Source organism: Epinephelus lanceolatus, chromosome 10, assembly GCF_041903045.1.
Source record: "Epinephelus lanceolatus isolate andai-2023 chromosome 10, ASM4190304v1, whole genome shotgun sequence".
Lineage (NCBI taxonomy): Eukaryota > Metazoa > Chordata > Actinopteri > Perciformes > Serranidae > Epinephelus > Epinephelus lanceolatus.
In genome coordinates, this window is record NC_135743.1 from 16,710,216 (window position 1) to 16,735,137 (window position 24,922).

The following is a 24,922-nucleotide window of genomic DNA, read 5'->3' on the forward strand; positions in this document are numbered from 1 at the left end:
TGGTCTGCAGAGCCTACTGGAGACGTGTGTGTGTTATTTCTGGCTTATGACTGTGTTAGGCTTTAGAGGCCCGCTGGACTCCGAATCTTACATGCCCACTGGTGTTTCTCTGAAGGTGGTGGACCTAATTGGCTGTATCCTGTGTGAGTGTGTGCAAGTCTGTGTGTGTATGCCTCCGTGCACACATGTATGCTTGAATGTGTGTGTTTGTGTGCATGTGAGCTAAGCTGTATGTGAACTAAACTACTGTATGTCTCCTTTCGTGTGTGCACAAAAACATCTATGTGTTTTTACATTTGTTTGTATATTTGTGTGTCTGTGTGTGCATTTGACCTTTTCTCGGCTTAAGTGTCGAGGCTCAAATTCAGACATTCAGTTGATAGCATTTTCTTTTTATAGCCTCTGTACTTGACAAAATTGTGCTAACCTTTTCTCAAGTCATTTGCTGCTTTTCTGTCTCAGCGTGCGGTTGAGTGCCTTGCACAACACACAATATACGTATGGACCATATGTAGCATTACTGCATTGCAATTACAATTTACTCTCTGTAGATCCACTTAAGATAAGTGCTTTCAAATGGCAAGCAAGCAAAAGCAACTATTGTCAGCAACGTGGAGAGAAAAAACTTCAATATCACCACTGTGGTCTGGGATGATGTATTGCTGCGCTGCAGTGACATTAAGTGTATGATGTTTTAAAGAATGCTTTTTAATGGCTGCATTATTATGGAGATGGTGAAGCTGGCAATGACAGTGATGATGATGGCACAGACAGAGGAGATTGTTTTGCCTAAGCTGTCAGTGTTTACATTTTCTGCCGGGAGTTTGCATCAGCAGAAAATGTAAAATAACATATTATTTCATGGCAGGGTGTGTGTTGGCTAGACAATGAGAGATAAAGTGTTTAAAATGCATACGCTGGGCCGAGCTGCTGTTTGCTTTGTAGTGATGGGACCTGTGTTTGCTCTGGTGATAGGGATGGCCTTACAGCACGCGCTCTCACATGCACACAAACACACAGACACACACACACACACACACACACACACACACACACACACACGGCTGGTTTGAAAAGGAATGGCTAAATGAAGAATGTCTCTTTACTCATGTGAGATTGCATGTACAAAAACACACATACACATGCAGGCACCCACAGACAATAAGGCTGCAACTGCCTGATGGTCACTCTTACTGACCGCTTTTTTAGATGAGAAGTAGGAATCTGCAGACTCAGCACACACACACAACCACATCTGACACGCGGACATGTCCCTCTCAGCTTATACACATATGATCAAGACACACACACACACACACACACACACACAAACAACAGCACCACAGTAACGCACTCGTACCCATACATCGTCCTTGGGCTCACAGACGCCTCTCACACACTCACAGAGACAGACACACACGCACTTTGTTCAATACGCACTCAAAACATAACCTTGACCTGTCGTCCTCTCAGCCTACTGTCTCATACATACTTCATCCGTTCACTCTGGGATGTCACGCACACTTAGGTACACTTTTGAGCATGTATTGATCACATGTATGTTTACAAACACATATTCACATAAATGTTTATGTGAAGAGATTTTTAAGTGTGACTTTTGAAAAAGATAAGGCCTCCAGCTCAAAAATAAATGACAGAGGAAATTGATTATTGTCTTGAATGATACAAATCAAGAATAGGATTGTTTGAGCTTTTGAGCAGACTGGATCCCATGTGTTTTAAGACTATTTGATAATGAACAGGGCTGCAGAAATTATTTTCATTATTGATAATGATTGGTTGTAAATCAGTTTGATCGGTACGTCAGAAAATAGTGGAAAGTGGAAGGTGACATCGTCAAACATCTTTCTTTTTTTTTGAGTAACAGTCCAGAATTCAAAGATGTTCAGTTTACCAGGATATAAAACAGATAAAATCAGGCACATATGAAAAGTTGGAATATAGAAGATTTAGAACATTATTCAAAATGATATTTAAATGATTGCAGATCAATTTTCTATCAGTTGACTAATCGATTAATCGAATTATCATTGCAGCCCTAATAATGAATTAGAGATTTACTTTTCTCATTTCCCGTATTCATCCAAATGTGTCTATAGAATTAGAGCAGATACAGGCCTACTCAGTGATGAATTTCACTGTCAAAGACAAATTCGAAATAAATCTCTCGCCATGGACTTCCAGCGTGTGTCGCACTCTGATAATTTCCACAATATCCTCTGCAACCCCCAGGGGCAGATTTTTTTTCCTGTTATTTCTCTCTCCATCTTCTCCTGTTTGTTTCTATCCCTGTAAAATGCTGGTTGCTTTGCTGAAATACTGCAGTGCTTTATCTGCCCTCTTTTTCCTCCCTTTAGTCCCCCTCCTACTCTTTTTCCTCCCCTCTCTGTCTTTCTCTCCCCTGGATGGGTTGGGTGTACACCCAACCGCCGCCCCCCCTTTAGTTGTTGTTGTTGAAGATGGTGTGTGTGTGGGGTGGGGGGGGGGGGGGGGGGTGAGGCTGGGTGGACGGGTGAGGCGGAGAGAGGAGGTGGTGGTAGCAGAAGCAGCCGGGACCCAATGACGTGGGTGCGACATGTAACCGTGGCGCAGGAGAGGAAATCAATACATGAAAGGATGAGGAGCACTGGGGTGGATTACCGTCTGGGGCCCTGGCTACTGGAGGGATGGAGGGGGTGTAGATGAGGCCTGGGGGGGTTAGAGAGTGTGTGTATGTGGAGAACAAGGTGGGGGGAGGAGGGGTGTGGAGGGCGAGAGGCCAGATTGTCCAGTCCCCTCTCTCCTGCATCCCCTCCCCTGACCAAGCGCTGTTTGAATCTTGACCCCTCCCATCAACCCTCCCTTGGCTTCTAAACACTGCTCAGTGCCGGTAGGCTGCCATAGGTGAACCTTCGGCTCTACACACACATACACATACACATACACACACACACACACACACACACACACACACACACACACACACACAGGTGCAATGGACTCTATAATGTTGAGTGAATACTGTTACAGCCACTGTGTGCTAACACTGCTGATAACCCTACACTATCTGTATGGGGAATAATCGCCTGATATTACCAGTGTAAATTAAAGAGCCCCAGAGAGATTGTGTGTATGTGTGTGTGTATGCGGTGAGTTTGCCGGCATGTAAGTCTTCAGCAGGGTGCGTCCGCAGCACTGCCACAAACCCAGATAATAAATATCTATAATAAATATCATTATTATTGGGCCAATCTTCCCCAATAACAGAGCCTTGGTGAAAGATGGCACGAGGGACTGAGCTGGATATTGGCAATATATCAGCATTGATTATTGAGAGTGCTGACAGAGAGAGGGAGGCAAAGTTAATAAAAACTAATAAAAAAGACAAGGAATACAGAAAGAACAAGGGCTTTAGCTGGATCAGCTGCTTGTGCGCTAAAGGAAAGGGAGAGAAGGGAAGGTGGAAGGATGCAGGGAGTGAAAGGAAGGAGATAGTGGTGTGCAGTCATGGTTTGTCTGTCTGCCTTGTTGCATTTTCTGTCTCTACACGTGTATCTGAATTTAAGTTTTATCAGTTTTTGTGTGCATGTGGGACTTTTTTATATGACTGCGAATTGGCATTGACATCTATATCTACACACACACGTGCACACACACACACACACACACACACACACACACATACACACACACACACGCACACACACACACATACACACACGAAGCTCACTTGTTTCCTCTCCTGCATGTGTGTCTTCTTGGATTGATTGAATCTTGGTTGGAGCTGAACTCTGTGGTTGGGATCCAAAGCCTGCACAACCTTGCCATTGGCTCTAACCAAGATGCTCAAACAATACTTAGCCACTCACCCACACACACACTCTTTCTCTCTCTCTCACACACATACACAGTGGCGAAGACACCCACAAACAAACCTCATAAAAGCCCATGCATCATATCCATATTATCTTGACAAATCTATACATCATGTCAGAGCATGGCTTTATGTGAATATTGCATTTTGCTGTGTTATTGGTGTGTGTGTGTATTTGTGTGTGTGTGTGTGTGTGTGTGCAGAGAGGATATGAGAAGAGAGCTTTGGCGCTCCGTGCTGCTGGGTTGAGACGGGACGGGGCGACAGTGAGAGAGCGTTGTCCATTCTAATGGGGCCTTGTTAGGCCGCTGACAGAGCCAGTAACGCAACTGTTGGCTGCTATTGATTCCCGACCGACGCCGTTATTGATGAGTGAGAATTTAATTCAACCAGCTCGTTTGTCAACATGACATCACCATTTAACTACGACCATGACACGGTGGCGAACACTCGCGGATGAGCTGGGTCACACACACACTAAAAGGTGCACAGGAAACAACTGCGCACACACACACACACACAAACAATTTTTACACACATGCAGTCTGATAGTTACACGCTGTTTCATAGAGACGTAAAGAATAATTTCTCAGAACCTGCTGCTTTTTCTGCATCATGTACAATAACAATAATTTTGCTCAATATTCACTGTTTTCAACCATTCAAATCCATCATTCAAAATGAATAACAGGCAATTACCAAGAGTGCAAGAATAACAGAGAATAACAGGCAGTTACCAAGAGTGCAATAAACTATATGACTAATGCATGGTCCACGTTATGACTATTGTATAGCCTTAGGATACTTCTGGCTCTTTCTGATTGGATAAATATTTCATGTCACATCCTGACCTACAGCACATGACATGGAAAACATGCTGTGGTGAGGAATTGAACAAATTGCCCCCTATGAATAAATTTGTTTGTAAGTAGTGTAGGAGAGAAAAAACACATAACCAAGCCACCATCTGCAAAGTTACCAAGCATCCCCCTTTTTTTTATCTAAAACATTACATTAATATTGTGCCTGTTCTTGAGAAATACAATGTAACTGCATCCTGTCTTTACTGAGTAACAATTATCAGCACCAAAGAAATATGTAAAACATAAATACGTTTTTAATAATCATTCTTATTTGCCAACTATACAAAGAGAAGCAAAAGAAACGTTCCATTCACTTTTTCATTTAGCAGTTAAATTTAATTTATTAATCATCAGGTGGAAGAATTGTAGTAAAATACATACACAGGATATAGAAGATGTTTCTATTAACAAATGAACCAAAATGAAAAATACATTTGCCATCTTGAGCAAACTCATTTAGGTTCCACTCTAAAGGCAATTTTTGCAGAGGGTGAATATTGAAATTGTGACATGATGGCAAATTTAAAAAGCTATGTGATTTTTAGTAGTAAATTGCATAATATCAACATTATATACAAAGTACCAGAAATGCAAAGCTGTAAGTAAAAGTGGTGTTTATTTTGTAATTGATAGAAAATGGTGTGACCTGTGTGGAAAGAAAATACAGAAGGTGCTACTGTAAAAATATATGTTTTAATTTATATTTTATTTCTGTGATGATAAAAAGAAAGTATACAGTAACAGGACTTTAGTGCTAGTATCCAGTATCAAATATTACACCCATTACAGTATTTCTCTGTCTGAAAAAATAGAGGTAAAGAGAAAGAGGGAGACAATTTTGGAAGAGCATTTTTCAATACAGCTGGGGGAAGATACAGCCTAGAAAACAATGGAACCAGCTATATATCTCTGTATGGATTGGGAGGCTTGATAGGGAGGGAGGTGGGCAATCAGGACCGCGTGGGCCCCCGATGAGAGCGGTCCAGCAGGGGTTATTGGCTGAAGCGGGCCCCCAGGGGTGCTCTCTCTCCCTCTGTTTCTGTCTTTGGGCCCATGGGTCTCTCTGGGGTCCCCGGGGAGTAAAACTGTAGAGACCAACTCGCTGCAGGAGCCCTATAGGCACCAAGCATGAAACACACCGAGGGGGGCAATCCGCTGAATTTAGGTGGTCATGCGTCAAAACACAGACAGACAGATGGACAGAATCAAAGACAAACGAGGAAGGTGTCATCCTCAGGTATCACAGCATTTGTATTCCGCGTGTTTGGATGTGCGTATTTTACTTGTCTTAGAGAGAGGAAAGGGCAGTCAGAGAAAGAAAAAGTTTGATTCAAGTTTTCAGAGCTTAACATGTGGGATAATGACATCCAAGCATCCTCTGCTGGTTTGTGAATTCATCTGAGATGCAGGTGCTTTGATGATGGTGTCTTTTTAAGCGTGCGGATGCCTAGTTGGTAGTTTTCTTGTTCTGTTGTCTTTGCGGTCGTGTCAGACGGAAGAAAAAGAAGAGTTTGGTCAGGAGAGTGCGTGGAGGACGAAGGGGTGGATGCTGTAGGTGTTAGCATCCCTCCTCCTCCTCCTCCTCACCTCCCCATCCTCCTCTACCCCTCCAACACCATCTTATTTTCCCCTCTTTCAATCTCGCACACCCTCCCTCCATCCCTCTCTTCCACAGACGCGCACAACCACACTACATTCTACAAGAAATAATTGCTTTTGTCTGGAAGGAGTGTAGGGAGGAGGGAAAGGGGGCGCGCATGGCTCCCTCTGTGGAGAGAAGGGGGTCTTTGAAGGACAACTAGTCACTTCTCCCTTCTCTCCTTCCTTCTCCTCTCTCCTCTTCTTGCCTCACCTCCCTTCCCCTCATTCTCCATCGTTTGCTTCACCTTACTCCTCTCTGCCAGTTTTCCTCCTCTCCCCTCACTCTCCACCTCTCTCCTCCATCTCCCTTCCTCCTCCTCTCTTCTCTCGCCTCCTCTTGCTCCGTTCCCCTCCTCTCCCTCATTGGACCTGCGGATGTCATCTGTCATACGTGAAGCGGAGGGAGAAGGACAATAAAACCTGGTTGTCTACTACAGAGGATGGCACATTTTTCATAATTAAGAATATGCCACTTTAGGCTGCAGCACACATTTCTTGACAATATGGCTGTCTGTTGATGACAGAGAAAATGACGAGTCTGGTGATGATAGCAAAATAATTTATTTTATGTGCAATTTCCATCCAAACAGGCCTAATCACCCGCAGCATTAAATGAGCATGTATAAACAGTCCTGCAGGATGGGGCTTTCAGGCCCTACAGGAGCAAGAGCTCGCTCATTCCTATCGATTTGTCCGTATTGACTGCGATGTTTAAGGTATAGATTTTTCTATTTAAAAATCTATATCGACAATAATCTAGTGTGTAAGCGCCCGGCGTTGACTGATGCTGGCCTGTAATTGACAGCGTGTAACATGTCGGTGCCGGGGAGGGAGAGGGCAGGAGGCGAGGAGAGGCATGCTGGGCAGGCCGGCATGCGTGGCCGGGACGGAGGAAACAAGATCCGAGCGCAGGAGGGAGGAGAGGGAGGTGGTGATCACCTCAATCATGGAGGAGCTCATCCCCTGACACTTTGGCTCTCTTGTGTATTTGTATTCACATTTTTTTGGCATGTTTATTTAAAATGCAAACAAATATGCAGATGGTGCATTTATAGTTTTCACTGGTTGAAAATTCACCAAAATGCACTTTCAGGCTGCAAAACAGCTTCATATTTCTCATGCTCGGAACAGCAGTGGTCGCTCTTGTCTTCCTATATCTGAATAACCTAATGATACACCCTCGTCCGCTCAGGAGGGCTTATTAAAAGCAGCACTGCTGAGATAACTTAATTGTGTGCATGCTGGGTATCCTGATAGGTATTAGCGTTAAGCACCTATAGGTATCCATGGATCCTCCTATCGGGTCTTCATCCCTTCCCAAGCAGGCCGGTAGTAATGCACTGATCACCATTGGCATCATTATAGCCGGTATTATTAAGAGGGGGGAAATATCCAGAAATCAATACAGGATACCTTTTGCAGCGGTAGTGAAAACGAGGGAGATGGGGGTGGGTGGGAGGAGGGAGGGGAGGGAAGGAGGGGATGGAGGGAGGGAGGTGCGGGGGTGGGGTGGTGATGTGTGAGTAGTAGCGGGTCCTCTCTCGCCTCAATGTTGCGGCCAGCCCAGTGGCAGATCGCTACAATCCTGGAGGGAGCCGGGTCGAATGAGCTATTGGGGTTCCCAAATAATAACGGGGACAAACAGACAGACAAAAAAGACACACAGACGGATGGACGGAGATAGGCAAGTGTTCCGATAAAACGCGAGACCATAACCGGATTCTATACGCTTTTCTTATTCCCGTTTGTTTTGTGTTTCTCTGTTTTTAATTATTTATTTATTCGCTGTATTTATTTATTTATTTATCTATCGATTGATTGCGTTTTAATTACTGCCTTGTGACAGAGAGCGAGGGAGGAGGAGCGTCAGGGCCAAGCGCGCGCGTACTGTGTTTGTGTGTGTGTGTGTGTGTGTGTGTGTGTGTGTGTGTGTGCGTCTGTGTATATGTGTGTGCGTTTGTGAGTGTGTGTCCGTGCAGCCTTCTCCCCCCACACTTGTTTATTTATTTGTTGATGATCGCCTGTAATGAAGCTGTTTTACGTGTGCTCGCGGCGCGATCCGCTGCTTTGCGCGAGCGGATGAATGTCTTATATGTAGCCTTCATGCAAAGGAGAGAGGAGGAGCGCGTGCAGCTAGAGACCAAATACAATAGATCAAACCAAATACTACAGAAATCCAAATAAGACTTTCTAACTCTGCTGGCCTTTTACACTGTCTCGTCTGTTTCTATGTATCATGATTTATTGTGCTGTTTTAAATTGCAAAGCGAATACCAAAGCTAAGCCCGGCCGGTGATGCTACAGGAGTAGGCTAGCGACTGTTCTCATGCCTTTTCACACCTATAGGAAAACATAACTGGTGAGGAGTGAGAGGATAAAATAAGCTCCCGGGCCTCTATGTTTACTCAAGGAGAACGCTTTAGCAGTGCAAAGGTAAGAGAGAGACGCAGGTGCATCAACGCCAGGCAGGTGACACACAGCCTTTTATTATAAAGCTACTACAATAGGCCTGTAATTGTAACACAACTTTTCCTGTAGCCTGTAGAAGTGCGAGGTCTGATCTCCTCTCTATCCGTCTGTGTGTTAGTCTGGACTGTAAGCTAAACTGCTGCACTCAAGGGACCATCCTACATATATGTTCTATGCACATTTACACCAAAACTAATGCCGGCCACCAGTCGACATCCACAAATGTAAATAAAAGGGCGCAGCTGGGCTACATGTGTACACACCTAACGGCGAATGTTGTGAGCTCTCCATACCAAATATTCCCCCAAAGCTGTCTACCAGAGAAACGGACGAAGACACAGAGGCTTCAGAAGAGGACAGAGCTTATTACAGTACTTCTGTCAGATTATTTGCATCAAAACAAGAAGCCGGAGGAAGATCATGTTTGTTCCCTTGCCGGTGCCGTTCGTGTTTCAGAGAACTGCCCCTGACCTCAACGCCTGGCGTCTCAAGTCCCCTCTGGCTCTCCGCTCCAACTCCGGTAAGACATTTTTTCCTCTCTTCTCCCTGCTACACACCGTCCATGTCGGTCAGACTCCGCCATGCAGACCCGCCCCGCCTTGCTCGGTACCGATGCACTTGCAGCGGGGAGAGCTGTCGGCGCACACACCCACTTACACACGCACACACACTCCTCCGGCTCCCTTTGAAGGCTTAAACGGAGTCCTTTACACTTGCGGGGCGGTTGTTCAAATCAAAGAAGCTTTTCCCCAGCGCGCTGGAGTGTCCAGACTGTTTGAAAATTAATTGAGTAAAATGTCCGGGTTTTTTGCTGTCCATTCTGTGGAACGATGCGCCACTGTTCCACCCGTGTGTTGCTTAATTTCCACGCCGACTATGTCCCTTTCTCCGAGTGTATTTCTCTCCTGTCTCCGTCCCCATCCTTCCCCTCTCCTCCACTGCCTGCGCCTGAGCCTCAGCCTCCGTCTCTCCCCAACTAGACTCTCGGCAGGCAGGGAATATTCATGCCAACTTATCGATCCTGCGGAGATCGATTCCTGGGCCGGTGGAAGCAGGGAGAGGGGGAGATAGAAGGAGAGAGTAGGTGCACGGAGGAGTACGAACGAACGAGAGGGGAGAGAGAAAACACCGCTATTCTCTCATTTTACTTCATATTGTTCTGACATTGTGTTTTATTCATGTAGATGAATTGTTGGTGACTCGGTTTTGCTTGGCGAACATCTCTGATTCGCCACGGTGACAGCTTTTGCTCTGACTTGCATGCTGGTTAGGGGACAAGGCTCGCATCTTTGTAAACAACACTGGAAATACACTTCCAGTGACTCCATCTCTCTGTCCCATCGCTGCTTGGCTGCTGCACGGTTGAAAGCGGAGGAGCAGAGGGAGTGTGGAGTCAGGGAGGGGGGAGGGTGCCGGCTGGGGCTGGGGCGCCGTCTGCGTTTCATCTGCGCTGAAGCGGAATAAAAGGACGCATGGTGGGAGCAGCCAGGCTGGCTTCAGTATGTCACTGACTGTCGTTGTGAGAGAGCTCCAGCTCAGTCCAGCTTCGACTGTTTCTCAGACATGCAACAGCTGCTCACCCTTTCCCCCCACTGCATCTTTGGAGAGGGAAGGATGCGCTGGCTCTAATGTGCTTTCTGTTCTGTGTGCACACCAGAGGACTGCAGAGTGTATGGAAGTGAGGGAAAATACCATATGAGGTCAACGGGCTTGCATTTCCGACGCATTTCAGTATTGAAGTTATTCACTAATGCATAGACAACTTGCGTATCAGTGCGTAATGGTGCGTAAATGTGGCTGGTGTGCACCTTATCCGATGGATAGGCTCTTAAAGGGGCAGGCATCCCCCCCCTCAGTGCACAGCTCCCCTCTCATTTCCAGATCAGTTCAAGCCCATTTGATTTCAGAGATGCAGGCTTCACCCTTACTCCACATACTCAGTCAGCAGTGCACAGCATGTGACAATAAACGGATAGGTGATAGAGGGGAGAGGAATAGAGGGTAGAGGGATGAGAGGAACCTGTTACCTATCATATCTCTAGAGATATACACAGAAAAAAAGGGAGAGAGGGGTTGGAGGGAGGACGTGGGGAAGGAGTGGGGACCGGGGAGGAGGAGTTTTCGCGCTCCGCACATTGAAAAATGGCGAATGTCAGAATGAGATAAAAAAAAATGTGGAAAGAGAGCGGGAGAGAGGGAGAAGTGGGTGAAAGTAAGAGTAGATGACAGAGTGAAAAACGAGGAGGGAGAGGAAAACCCAGTTTGAGCTTGAGAGGTGAGAGTAAACCACGGATGAGCCATTATGTTGCAGTGTCCCGGGCCAGGGCCAGCATCTGAATAAGCAGGCAAACTGATGGGATGTGTACACAGGCTGCTGGATTCCTTAGATGGTGGGATAACAGTGATTCACAATGCTATGCTGATTTTATTCCACTCTGATAACACAGTACAAGGTGCTGTCCTTTTCAAACTCAGAGGGTTTGTCGCGTAAAGGGTGCAGGGTCAGTTCAACATCTCAGGACTGAAACAAGACTGTGCTGTTGTTTCCTAAAGAATTGTGCATTGGAAAACAACAAGGGATGGCATCACATGGAAGTTTTCACCCAGAAAGAGTTGACACACCACAGAAGTGTCCTCTGTAACTTGCTGTTTAGTTCAGGCCTTGTGCCTCTGAGCTCTGATCTGTGCTTCCCCAACCTCCACTGGTAGCTCGTACAGAAGATTTTAACACACACACACACACACACACACACACACACAGGTTCTTTGGGGGGAGTTTTAGCTCTTTTGACTCAAGGTCTCAGTTAACTTGTTTCTTTGACTGGTGGCAGCTCCTTGACTCCTTTGAGTTGGAGCTTTGTACAAGGTCAGAGGTCACAGCAGGAGGGTTTGATTTAGCCCCACCTGACCCCTCTCTGCCCCCTGTGTTTTCATTCTCTTTCATGTAACAACAGGCCTCGAGCACTCATGCACAACCCCTATGGGGGCTCTCTCACACACACACACACACGCACACGCACACGCAGGCACATCGTCATGAAACAGACGAAGCATCATATAGCATAAAACAAGGATGTTAGACCGTTTTCCACCTGGGTAGTGAGCTGCTTTAACTGATCCAGGTTTTGTTCTATTTTTAATGGCATTGTGTCTGTGAAGGTACAGGTCAGGGCCACCGCTATGTGAACTATGTGTGTGTATGTGTAGTAAAGTGGTTTGTGAAGCCATCAGCATTAACTGGTGTATGAAAGTTTAATGGGACATAGAGGAGAAACCGCAGGTTTCTCACACAGTGCAGGGCTTGATATGATATGATATGATATGACTTGATATGATGGGACATCAAGGAGACCAGAGACTGCTTTTTTCCCTCCCTCTCTCTTTCTCACACACACATACACTTACAAAAACACCTAGATTCAGTTCATCTCAGCTACGCACCTTCTGTCACACACCATTAACCACCATCTCCTACCATATACCTTCTAACTCTCTCTCTCTCTCTCTCTCTCTCTCTCACACACACACACCTGACTTGTTCTGTTTCTGTCTGTGGATTTCACAGCAACATTAACAATACAGTTACTGATTTTTGTATTCCTCATAACTTTTCCCGACCATGTAGGCTAATCTGATTTTTTTTAGTCCGATAAAATGTCCAGTCTTAATCCATCAGTCACCAAGTCAACAGTCTCGTGTCTGCGCTTCCTGGCTACTTTCAAGACATTTCTGCATGTTTATAGGGCACTGCCACATGTCTCTGATGGCTGATGTGAGACCATGCATGTGCTTACCCATTTGCTCTGTGTCTGTCTGTGTGAGAAAGAGAGAGAGAGTGTGTGTGTGCAAGCATGAACACACGTGCAAACCAGTGTGTGTAGGTATAGATCGGTTTGTGGAGGGGAGCGTGCAAGTCGCAGTGTTAACATGATTGCAAATGACAAAATGTCAACCTGGGTTTGTTAGCAACATAATGGGGAATCAATAGACACGAGAAAGATGTCAATACTACATGCTTTATTGCATTAAGCTACCTCTCTCCTTCTCTGTAGCCCTCTCTCTCCTCTTCTTCTCCCTTTCCCTCCCACTCCCTCCTGCTCTCTGTCACAATACAATTCTCTCTCCCTCCTCTCCTCTCCCTGTGGTAGTAGAATTAGATTGCAGTATATGAGCCAGCCACAGGGTTCTGAATGCAGCAGGCTGACGGCAGAATGCTTCAGGAGCTAATGGGGCTATCGGTTTGGCTATTTACGTATATAAGGCTCACGTAGATGTCTCAGGCACAGTTTGACAATGTAACGAGGCCCAAAGGAGCCACGGCAGTGACGTCTTATGTTTAACTGATGCATTAATGCAATGAAACTGACAGCGCTTGAAATCCTGCTCCAAGAAATTTATTATAAGTAATCATTGAATACCAGTAAAATCATCTGGCGGCAGAAATGGCTTGTTTATAACAGTAAAGCATCATTTCTGAGCTGCCCTTGTAGTTATGTACTTAAGGTGACAATATTCTGTTTAAATTGATACGTTTGAGAATTAAAGCTGTTACACGGTTTTGGATTAATCCACACAAATCCAAGTGTGTACTGATAACACTGTTATTTATGTTATAAATTCTTTTTAATCCTATTAACTGTTTACCTTCTTTATGGATTTGCACAGGTGCTCATATGCGCCAATAGGTTGTATTTATATATAGTGTGTGTGTGTGTGTATTGATGTGTGTGTTGGTTTGAGACTAATGTAGTATTAATGCTGATGAGGTCCCAAAGCTCATTAGCAACAGTGAGTGGTATTGAGTTTCTCCCGGGGAACAGGACGGACCAGAGCACACACACACACACACACACACACACACACACATATAGTACATCCCCATCAGCCATTAGTGTATTAATAACCATCACCACACGCACATATAAACACACTCACACACATGCTGTCACCAATCAATGACCTTTCAAATATGCATACATACAAAGACACTCAGAGCATTCATGGCAAGAAAATCATGCAAACATATTCATCTAAAGAGCTTGATGAGTAGCATTTACAGGCCGTCCATTATTCTCCAATGTGTTCGCTGCACACTATATCATGGGACTGACACGCACATACACGGACTCGCACTTCAGAGGAATAATTTTGTGCACTTGGTGGCTGTGTCCAGTGAAATACAGCCCAGCATTAGTCCTAATCAGAGGCCGGGTGAGCAGGCCACTTAATCAGACTTATCACCTGGAGAACACAGGCAGGGAGGGATAGATGGAGTGTGCGTGGGTGTGTGTGTGGGGGGGCAGTTAATCAACACATCAGCAGGAATAAACACATACAAAACCACCTGACTCCATTCTGGGTATTGATTTATACTTCTTTCTGTGTTTCTCGCTGCCTCTCTTTTTCTCTTTCTCTTTCAGTAACACACAGATGACGTATATATCGGGGACTCAAGCATACTTGACCTCTACGCGGGGGGCATCCTGTTGTACTCTGAGTGTGTGTGTTGGCGCTCGGTCAGTGGCGCCATGGCTGTGATCAGGGTTGGAGTAGGCTTCGCCACATGCTGCCAATCACCCACATCAGACTAGGCAGTCAAAACAAGCTTTTGAACTCCTGCTGATCATATTGAACTCTTGATTATCTGATTTTAGTGCTTTTTTTTCCACCCAAGATTGTCTGATTTATTCAAACATCAGCACAAAGGCTCAGCGGCAGACTCTCTACATTCCTCTGGTCAGTGGGACTCAAAGCTTTGTGTGTTTCTTTGTAACAAAACATGCAAGGTCTGAACAGCCTATTTGCTGAGTTGACTGTGCTCTCATAAACACACCAACAACGTGTTTTCGCCAGCTGCTGTCTTTTTTCGTTGTTGATTGCCGCAGGCTGTAACCTCTGCCACCTCGCTCATGTGCCAGTACATTTAGATAATAAAAAAGACCAATAAAATCCAGGGGTTTGATTGGGTGTCTCCCCTTAGCCCGGCGGAGCGGACGACTAAATCAGAGGTCCTTCTCTCCATTTCATTTAGCTGATAAGATTTATGGTAATGAAGGGGTCCTATTAACCTCTGGGGTTCCACTGCTGTCCTTCAGAGGCAGGGTGGAAGAGAGTGCTTACCGATCGGGTTTTGAGGCAGAGGCAGCGAACATGTCTGCTATAAGCAATGTCACGTCATCGCAAATGCACCCTCTGGAGTGCACACAGCTCTCTCTCACACACACACACATACACAACGGAGAGTCTCCAAAAGCAGCTCAGCCCTTTGAGAGAGTTGAATGCATGTTTAATCTCCCTCCTCTCTTCCTCCTCTCTGCATTTTCCCTCTTCTTTATCCCCTCTATCCTTCCTGCTCTCCATCCTTTCTCTCGGCAGGAGCGCCCTGTTCTGAAATTAATCTGTTGTACTCCACCACTTCTTCTCCCTCTCATTCCCTTGTGAAATCTCTCTTACTCTGCCTTTATTTTTATAAGTGCATAGTCCCACTCTTTTTCTCGTTGCTTGTGAAAACAAGTGCCAAGATATTGATAAGATACTCCTTAGCATAGGTGTAGAGGGGACACAGGGGACACTGCCCCCCTCAATATTTAGAACATGCGCGTTTGCCTTCCACCCCAGTAAAACGTAAAAGTAGCAGAGGACTTTTATGTTGACAAATGTAAAGACATTATTGCTATAAATTCATGCAGAAAAGGCACAAATTGGTGCATTAAAATTCACCAGACTGCAGGTCAGAATTTTGTAGAAGAGGACCCCCAAAACCCCTGTTTTATATGTGCCCACCCAATGTTGAAAACTCCAAAAAATGACCAATGATTTTAAAGTCAAAAACTATATTCCAATAGATCATTTTCCAGTCTAAATTAACATTTTAGATTTTGAAACACCCCCAGTGGGCTGCTAATTACTCAGCTACTACAGCTGGTCTCCCTTCGTACCTGCATCTATCCAAACCAATAATATTCACTGGTCGTCCATAAATATTAGGGGGCAGAGGGAAAGGGGGATGACAGAGGGAGGTGTAAACCCCTCCTTCTCCTCTGTCCCTTTGTCTGCTTGTAAAGGGGACGAGGGAGGAGGCGCAGTGTGGGGGGTGCCGAAGGAGTGACTAAGTGACCTCTCTCTCCCCTTTCTTTTGACACTCCCATGTTCTGTCCATTTTGTCGTGCACGTCCCTCTCCCTCCCTCCTCTTTCATCCTCTTTCGTTCCCCCTTTTTTCAGCCTGGTTAAGTCGCCATGGCTGTTGGCCTTATATGTCCAGCCCCCCACCCCCCCTCCCTGCCTCTGCCCGCATCTTCAGCGGCAGCAGCCTGGTTGCCAAAGTGTCTGTAGGACACATTAAGGCCCATAAAAGCCTAGTCTGCGGTCGCACTCTTAACCACCAGTCAGAGGTAGTGTACAAAAGTGACTTTAAATGAGTCTGTGATTACCCTGGAACATGGAGAGATACTGAAGTGGCCAAGAGAGTGTGAGACAAGGCCGGAGCATCGGAAAGAGGGGAAGAAAGAGCGGCTCTTGGATGTTTCTCGAGTCTCTTAAGGAAAATTGAACAGAAACGAATATTTGTTTCTCCTACAGCTAAGAGCTAAAAAGGCGAAGTTGAGTGGAACAAGCGATGAAAAGTTATAACCCAAATTTTTTTTTCCTGCCACCCACCCCATTCATCACAACCTGCTCGCCCCTCCCCTCGCCGTCTACCCTCTTCCTAATTGGCCACATGCTGCCTTGAGTGACAAGTGTAATCATCAGTCAAATTATGATGGGGGGAGAAGGTGGAGGCCAGGGGAGGTGGAGGAGGAAGAGAGGAACAGCAGAAGGTGGTGGTGGTTGTGGTGGTGATGGGGGGGGGGGTGAAAGGAAGTGCTTTGATCAGAGACAGAGAGGGGGTGAGCAGGCAAACAGACAGAGCTACATGGAAACCTGCTGTCCACACACCTGCTGCTTCATAGATGGGCAACATTAACACCCTCAGACCTCAGTGTATGATACAACATCACAGACGAGCTTTGTAACAGCAGCCGCCCTCCGTAACCACAGCTAATTAGAAAAATGTGCCTTGATTTTTATTACAATGTAAACTTGGTATTGAACTCAGACTCTTTTCCTCTGCTTTGCATTTCAACCCTAATAGCAGCAAACCTCCTCTGCTGCCATTACAATTGCAACACAGGCTAGAACAATGAAATCACAGGGTGTGGTGTGGTAGCAGCACGCTCTATGATTCTCACCCTGACGCACCAGGCCGGCCTCGTGTTATATTTGGATGTACTTTGTTAGCGAGAGCAGATGTTAGCTCTACAGCCAGCTAACGAGGTTTACAGTAATTAGGAGTGCTGATGAAGCGCTTTGATTCTCCGGCTGTGGCGGCTCTCTCATTAGCGGCTAGCTAGCTAGCGCTGCAGCAGGCGCTCCAGTCACATCCTATTAGGCGGCTCAATGTACACTCTGAATTAGGACCAGGAGATTAAGTGGAGATGAAAACTGTCTGCGTACACACACAGATAAATGCACACACACACACACACATGCGTGCACACACACACACGCACGCACACACACATGAATTCGGACTGTTTTAAATAGACCAAGAAAGTTCACATACGCTTGCTGTTGTAATGAGGTTAGTAGAAGAATATTCCTCCTTTGGAACCAAAAATTTAATAAGATACTAATTGGAGCTGGTGTTGCTCTGAACGTGAAGCACGCCTCAAACATATGCATGTGCCGAGTGCCAAGTTTAGTAAAACAGGAGCAACAGACAAATTAAACAAAGAGAGACAGGTTTGTTTATGTGTGTATGCGTGAACCTCCTGTTGTCTAATCCAGGTGGTAGAAAATTTCCTGCAAATTAAAGAAAAACAAAAAGACAACCTTGAAAACACTCCAACACCCTTTATTCCCCCTCCTGTTCTTCTCCTCGCCATTCGTCAATACTCTCTACATGCTCCTCTCCACTCGCTCCTCTCCCTCTCTCTCGTCGTCTTTTGTGTGATGGAGTGATTATTGAGGACGTGGCTCCCGTGTTTAACGCTGGTTGATGAAGTCTGCCTTTGTCTGTCTGCGCTAACCTGTCGCAACCGGGACACCGCTTATAGCAAAATCAATACACAGAGTAGAAGAGAGAGAGGCCTGGCAAGGGAGGTAGAGAAAAGACAGGAGAGGGAGGAGGGGTGTTTGAAGGTAGATGAAGGCAACGAGACAGAGGGGCGAGAGCGAGGATGGAGCAGGAAGTCATTGGAAAGAAAAAGGAAGAGAGTAACATAGAAGGAAATTTTAAATACTTGACTCCACCGCTGCTGAAACGTGGTGAATGGCTGGTGTCGCTTGATGGTGCCTGTTTGTGTGTGTTTATGTGTGTGTGTAAATCAGGGCATTTATATGTATGTGTTTGTCTTGCCTGTGCGTGGCCTTGACCAAGGGGCAGTTGTATCACTTGCAGTGTGTGTGCATGTGATTGTTTAAGTGCGTGTACACCAGCAGAACGGGACAGCCCCTATCTGTGTGTGACAATCGCTGTGTGTGTGTGTGTGTGTGTGTGTGTGTGTGTGTGTGTGTGTAAGAGAGAGCTTCGTTTGCTTCCTCTCCCCAGAGTCGAAGCTGGTGTGAAGAGGAGAGGAGAGCGACAGAGGGATGAGGAGAAGGACGGAGGAGGAGAGAAGGGTAGTAGGGAGAAGGAGAGGTATATGGGGTGAGGAGGAGGAGGAGGAGGAGGAGGAGGGGGGGGGAGCAGTTGTTTGAGAGAGGCACAGCTGGGAAATGAGAAATGCAACCCCCCCCTCTCCCAGTATAGCACCACCTTATACACACACATACGGCGCACACACACACATACACGCACGATCCCCATCTCTTTATCCTCCCCTCAGGAAAGACGGGTTGGAGGTGGAGGGGGGTGAAGGGAAGGGAGAGGCAGGGGGGATAGGAAGAGATGGAGAAGGGGACAGATAGGGGCATTAAAATTCATGGCCTTTTTTTTTATTTTCCCTGCTGAAAATCAATAGTGTTTACTATGAATGAGTGGAACAGTGGACAACAGTGGTGCCGGGGGGACAGAGAGAGAGACAGAGAGAAGGAGGAGGAGGTGGAGGAGGAAGAAAAGACAGAGAGAGCGAGAGGAGGGAGGGAGAGGTAAAGAGGAGGAGGGGTGACTTTATTGCGATAGGCAGAAGCACCAGAGGCCAAGGTTAAAGACCAGCAGGGGCAGAGAGACAGAGAAAGATAGAAGCACTAAGTAAATCCAGTTGTCTTCTAAAACAGACATACTGCCCTGTAAATGCATATTTACTATTGGCTATCGTAAGAGCGTAATGCAAAGTAAATCATAATCTGCCAAGCTGTAATGTTCCCCCACTGCAATACCAACTGTTCAACTGCCTTTACTTTTCTTACTTTCCATTCCTCATCCCTCGCTTCGGCTGACTCTACCTTTCAAAAACTGTGTGTGTGTGTTAATTGGCAGCCAGCAAACACCACTGACACGGTCTCTCACAAGTAAACAGCAGACCCATACACACGCGCACACACAAGCCGTCTTACACACACATAAACACACAAACTCCAGACCAGTTCACACTGAGTTGTTCTGCAACCCTGACCCTGTTTCCTGCTGCTGAAAGCCCAGAAGTTCAGGATGGCTTACCAGTGTTTTGATTAAGCACTGCCTGTGTGTCTCACACCACTTGATCAAAGAAGAAAAACAGTGTGTTTTTTTTTTTCATCCGTTTTTCTAGTTTTTACTGGATGTGGCCCCTACATGTTCCATAGCAATCAAAGCTTTTATAACAGTTATGTCGTTTTTCTGTCTGAAAAATTCTGTCAGTAAATAGATTTAAGGGTGCCAAATGCTGCTTCTAAATTACTGCAAAGTTTTGTTTTCTCTCATTTTTCTTCTTCTCCCCCTGAGACCAAATAGGCCTTTTTTTCCACGCTGTATTTCTTTCTTTTCTACATGTATGGTATCAGATTCTCACCATGGAGTCTATGTCTTCAGGTTGTTTTGTGCACAGCTGTGGTGGACTGGGTGAGTGCGTATGTGCCAGCATAGAGGAGTGTGTGGCTATCTTGTGCGTATAAGCCCCTATCGTTGTGTACACACTGGTGTGTTGCTGCATTGTCGTGCATACGGACGTGTGTGAGTGTGAGTGAGCTGTGCAGGGGGGTGATATATATTCAGGCAGCTCATGCATTATGGAGAGTGCAGGTGAGAGCGTCTAAATGTGAACTTCTGGTATGTGGAGGGTTCAGGGCCAATCTCACCGAAGCCTTTGGTATTAGCATAGCATCTCCATTTCAAATCGGCCTGTCAAAAGCCAGGAGCATGTTTTATTCAGCAACAGATATTGATCACATATTATGCATACATACTAAATCTATATTACATACCAAATCTAAGGCTTTGATATGTATATGATACTGCTTTCCGAATGCACTGCTGAATGTGGGTGTTTGTTATGTGCATAAACTCTGCAAGTCTTTGGTGATGCAAAATATATTTTTGTTTCTTTGCAGCCATCTGATGTGGTGATAGTATGCAGCAATGTTGATCAGCCGTTAAACTTAGAAGCCGGGAATGATGTTTACTGGTCAAAGGAGAGGACAGAGGCAGGCAAAGTGCATCCATTCAGCCACTGTGCATGTGCGAGTGTGGACACTGCATCGTCTGCAGGGATGAGGAGAGTTTGCTGAGGTCAGAATGGCACGGCGGTTCTTTCCTGTGGGCTTGGATTTGTGTGTTCATTACTCCGACGCCTCAAAAGACCAAAGTGGGTGTTGTGTGCTAACTTCAATTTCTCAATCCACTTATGGAGCTTCTAGCTTCTTGGCCGAAATGACCTCCAAGCACCCATATACATTAACAGCTGACATTTCACTATACCAGTGTCTCTTTGTCCATCAACATGTTTTTCCATCAATAGTTCTCCATGTGTTAAAACCGGAGACCCGAGGCCATCTCTGCCTCTCTATCATGTGCCGGTTTTTACCATCATGCTGCATCGGTGCTGCACTAAATCTCCCTTCTCTAAATGCTGGAGTGGATGAGAGGTCACAGTATATGGGGGAGGAGGACAATGCAGGCTTTAGCTGTGATGGAGCTTGCTTTTTCACCCTTTATGAGCAGAGGTGGCCCATTTGCTGAATGGGACATGAGGAAGGTAAATGCTGGTTTGTTCGGGAATGAACAGTTTTTTTTCCGACCACGTGACTTTGCCCTGTCTGGGGTTGAATTCAGTGTTTCATTAGCTATCTATCTTGTACCACTTGTTTTTTTTCTTTTCTTTTTTTTCAACAATCTTGTCCACCTCTCTCTCTCTCTCTCTCTCTCTCTCTCTCTCTCTCTCTCTCTCTCTCTCTCAGTACTCTGTTCCCTTAGCGACCGTTTCCAAGGTGCCCATTCCCAAGGGCTGGAGGAGGGGTCCAGTGATGTCATGCATGCATAACTCCACACCTGTAATTCATGTCCTGTTCTCCCCTTCCTCTCTGTCTTTGTCAATTTTGTTCCTTCTTACTTTCAGTTTTTTTTTCATGTTTTTCTACACCACTATTTCTTCCGTCTGTTTCACCCTCATCTCAAATGCTTTTTTTTTTTTTTACACTTCCCCCTCTCTTTTTGTTCCATCCTCTGTGGCTTTATTACACGTCCAAAAACTGCCTTTTCCACCTCCTTCCCGCTAGAATAAAACTCACTTTTGATTTAGGAATCACTTTGGTTTGTTCTGGATTTAAACTTGCAGTAATGTATATTTATTTTAACAGTATGGAACAGTGGCGCTTATCTTTTCACTTGCTGTTAAAAGACAGACAGTTGAGCTGCCCCCTGTCCACAGTGTACATGACTCTCTACATCTGCTCCATGTTTAAAAGGTCATTTGTCAAACCTGACATTTTCTGCCCTTACCAAAGGTTTCCTCAATATCCAGCCCGGCTCCCCCATTCAGAGTTTATGTTTTTTCATCTATTTGTTTGCTTTTGTATAAACCTTTTCTGACAATACGTTCCTCTTCAGTGTCAAAAGATATCAAGAGAGTAGGAGGCTGAATTCTATCATCTTGTAATGTTCAATAAATTAAGGCATGACAGATGTGGTCCCCCTACGTTGGTGTGTGTGTGTGTGTCTGGGTTGCCTGGGTAATGTGGCCAAGGATTCCATGAAATGTAAGTTGCAACCGGAAGTGTAGTGAGTGGGTACTTGCACACACACTCAATGGGGTCTGATTAGGGATTAATGCGTGTGTGTGTACGCGTGTGTGCGTGTGTGCCAGCAGGATGTTTTTACTCAGCACAGGTTGTCACTCTCCTGTTTCCCCCCCGTGTACCTTTTGTTCCACCCCTATTCCACCATTTTGGTTTTGTTCCGGACAAAAAGAGGCCCCACAGCAAGGCCCCCTACCTGAGCGCTGCCTCCCTCCTGATATTTTTCAAAGCTCCCCCTCCGACACACACTCTCCCCTCCCTCTCTCATCTCAGATCCTTTCTCTCTCCACCTCTCTCTCAAATTCAAATTTGCTTTACAGACACGACCACAATTAAGTACAGTGTTGCCAAAGCATGTTGTAAAAGGTTTAACAATCTAAGAGCAATAAATCACAAACATAAATCATTTCAACAGTAAAAAAAAGTAATATACATGATAAGATGTAACAATAGGAGAAAATAAATAAAAGGAAAACAAGGAGGCTTCATGTGTTTCGCTGACTTTCCCTCATATTTTGCTGCAATAATGGCATTGCAAGTTTTCCCCATAAGTAAATATTGACATTTTTGGGGTCTAAACTCTTGGTATTTTGGGAACCCTTGAAGTTTTATTTTGGTAAAGAACTTTTTTTTCTGTCTGAACACAGGCTCCAGCAGGTTGCAGGAAGTGTTGCTGTCTCTACTAAGCCCTCAGGAACAGCCTGGGACTAGGGGCCACACTCTCTGTATTGTAGCACACATGACACAAACTGTCCCAAAAAGACTTTTTCTCATCCACAGTTGGAAGCACATACAAACTCAGTATTTTCAAGCCATATCAAGTATTCAGAGAGACACACCAAACGGACATCAAATAACTAGTGGCAATGAAGGCCGACTGTTGTGTTGCCTCTGTCTCGTCCAAAAATGTTGCACTTGAACACACCGCAAAGACTGCCAGTGACCAGCTAGCATATATATTCTGCACCTGTGTGAGAGGAAGTAACTCCCCAAACCAGCGGGCAGCGGTAGTCTGTATTCATTAGGGTAACTGGAAGACCAACAGGATGGATTCAAGGTGCTGGTTAGCCAGTTAGCACATTAACAACATAACTCAATGTTGAAAGAACAGAGTATATTTACTGTGCGTGGGCGAACAGTAACACAAGCAATTCCAAACTGTTTTTGCTAAAGAGCTCAATGCCTAAAATTAACCTTACCTTATATAACAAGTTTGTTTTGATCTCACGCCCTCTTGACTTTAGCTGTTTGTTTGCTTTCCTCACCTCTGTTTCTCTTCTCGTGCACTGAGCTGAACTGTCAGTCAAAGTGAGTTCACTCACCGGTGGGCTCTCCTGGCTCCGACGCCGATTCAACATGCTGAATCAGCTGAAAAAAAAACCGCCAAGGGCCAACGGTGGAGGACCCACCGCAAAAACTAGGGCAACAGATGCTCAGTGATGACCCGACATTGACAAACAGGCAACCGTTGGCTTGATGTGTCAGGGCCTTTCAAGGGCTCCAATGTGGATGTCCTGTGGGGCCAAAAATGAAGAAGCCTGAAACTTTTTTGCCGTACATGCCCTGTCAGTGAAAATGGGCACCATTTTGGACACCCAGTTTTCTTAATGCATCCCGGGTGTCTACCCTTTGCTGCTGGCAGAACTGGCCTAGTCAGTGTTTTCTGGGTTGCCAGGTTTATCTGTGTCCACCAGTCTCCATGATCAGGTTTTGGTCGCTCAGTGTGTATTTAGTTAATGTCTTTTTCAGTCTCTCTGCCTCTCTCTCTGCTTAGCTGTGTGCTGTGGTGATGGGAGGGCTCTGGTGGGCTTGTTGAATGAACTCTGTGGTTGTGCTGACAAATCAATGATAAAGAGTAATGACATCAACAATGTAATGTATCTCCTCGTGCTTTCATTGACTCTCCCTGTCTCACCCCCACAATTCCCCTCTCACCGTTTATGCCACCTTGGGTCTTTAACTTCGCTTTGCACCATAAACTATGTTTCTATCTCTTTATGTTTTGCATTATATGTATCTTTTATCTCCGTCGTTTGTTTCTCTCTATTGGTCTGTCTATCCTCTAACTCCTTCCCTTTCTCTCTCCCCCCTCTCTCCCTCTCCCTCCCTCCCTCTCTCTCTCTCTCTATTGATCCAGTCATAGTTTTCTCAGTCTTCACAGTACTGGGCCGCTCTAATCAATACAGATAATTGTCTGCTCTCTCTCGATGCCAAACATAGTCTCCCCTTCTCCCCTCTCCCTCCCTCTCTCCCTTTTTATCAATGAACCCCGGTCTTCCCTCACCCCCCCCCCCCCCCCCCCCCCCCCCCTCCAGACGGGGATTCCCCCTCCCCTAATCACGGGAGATAACCTGCTTTCTTTACCGATTTTCTCCCACCCGCCCTCCCCCACACACATCCCTGCCTCGCCCGCTACCTCCCTTTCCTCCCTCGTTCATCGATTACCGTGAGAGCCAGGGCCCGGCCCGCCCGCCCTACAGATGTAAACACACACAGTGCTCGTGTTGTGGTTTAGTTGCTGTTCGACCGCTCTTTGTGTGTGGGCCCTTTTGGTTAATCAGTCGGATTCAGTGGTTTTCACCCAGTTACGGCGGCTTCCTATGAGGACTCGAACCTGTGATCACCAGGAGGATGACATTATACGTTCACCATGTGGCCTGTGACCTTTCATCTCCAAAATATGATGTCCCATTTCTGACGTCAAAGCAGACATCCTCGGCCAGTAGAAGGCCTCAGTCCATTTTCAAATTGATCCACTGACTTTTTGAATCAACTGGAATCAAAAGCAGAACAAGTCAAATTGAGTCAGTTTTATTTATATGAAATCAGAAAATTGTCTCAGGGGGATTTAAAATCTGTACAACATTAACCATCATCTATCTT

The 24,922-nt window shown here is 45.7% G+C and overlaps 1 protein-coding gene across 6 annotated transcripts in view; it reads left to right on the forward strand.

Moving 5' to 3' along the window:
- pou2f2b (POU class 2 homeobox 2b) overlaps positions 1–24,922 on the forward strand; it is a 65,008-nt gene that overhangs the window by 12,369 nt on the left and 27,717 nt on the right. For 4 of the 6 annotated variants that reach the window (XM_033639784.2, XM_033639790.2, XM_078171683.1 and 1 more), the window contains exon 1: positions 7,877–9,367. The exons of 1 other annotated variant lie outside the window; for it this stretch is intronic. In XM_033639784.2, coding sequence (XP_033495675.1) covers positions 9,268–9,367 — 100 coding nt within the window. In that variant the 5' untranslated portion in view covers positions 7,877–9,267. Of the gene's footprint in view, positions 1–7,855; positions 9,368–24,922 lie in introns of those variants that run through there. One more of the 6 variants, XM_033639787.2, reaches the window with a different exon arrangement.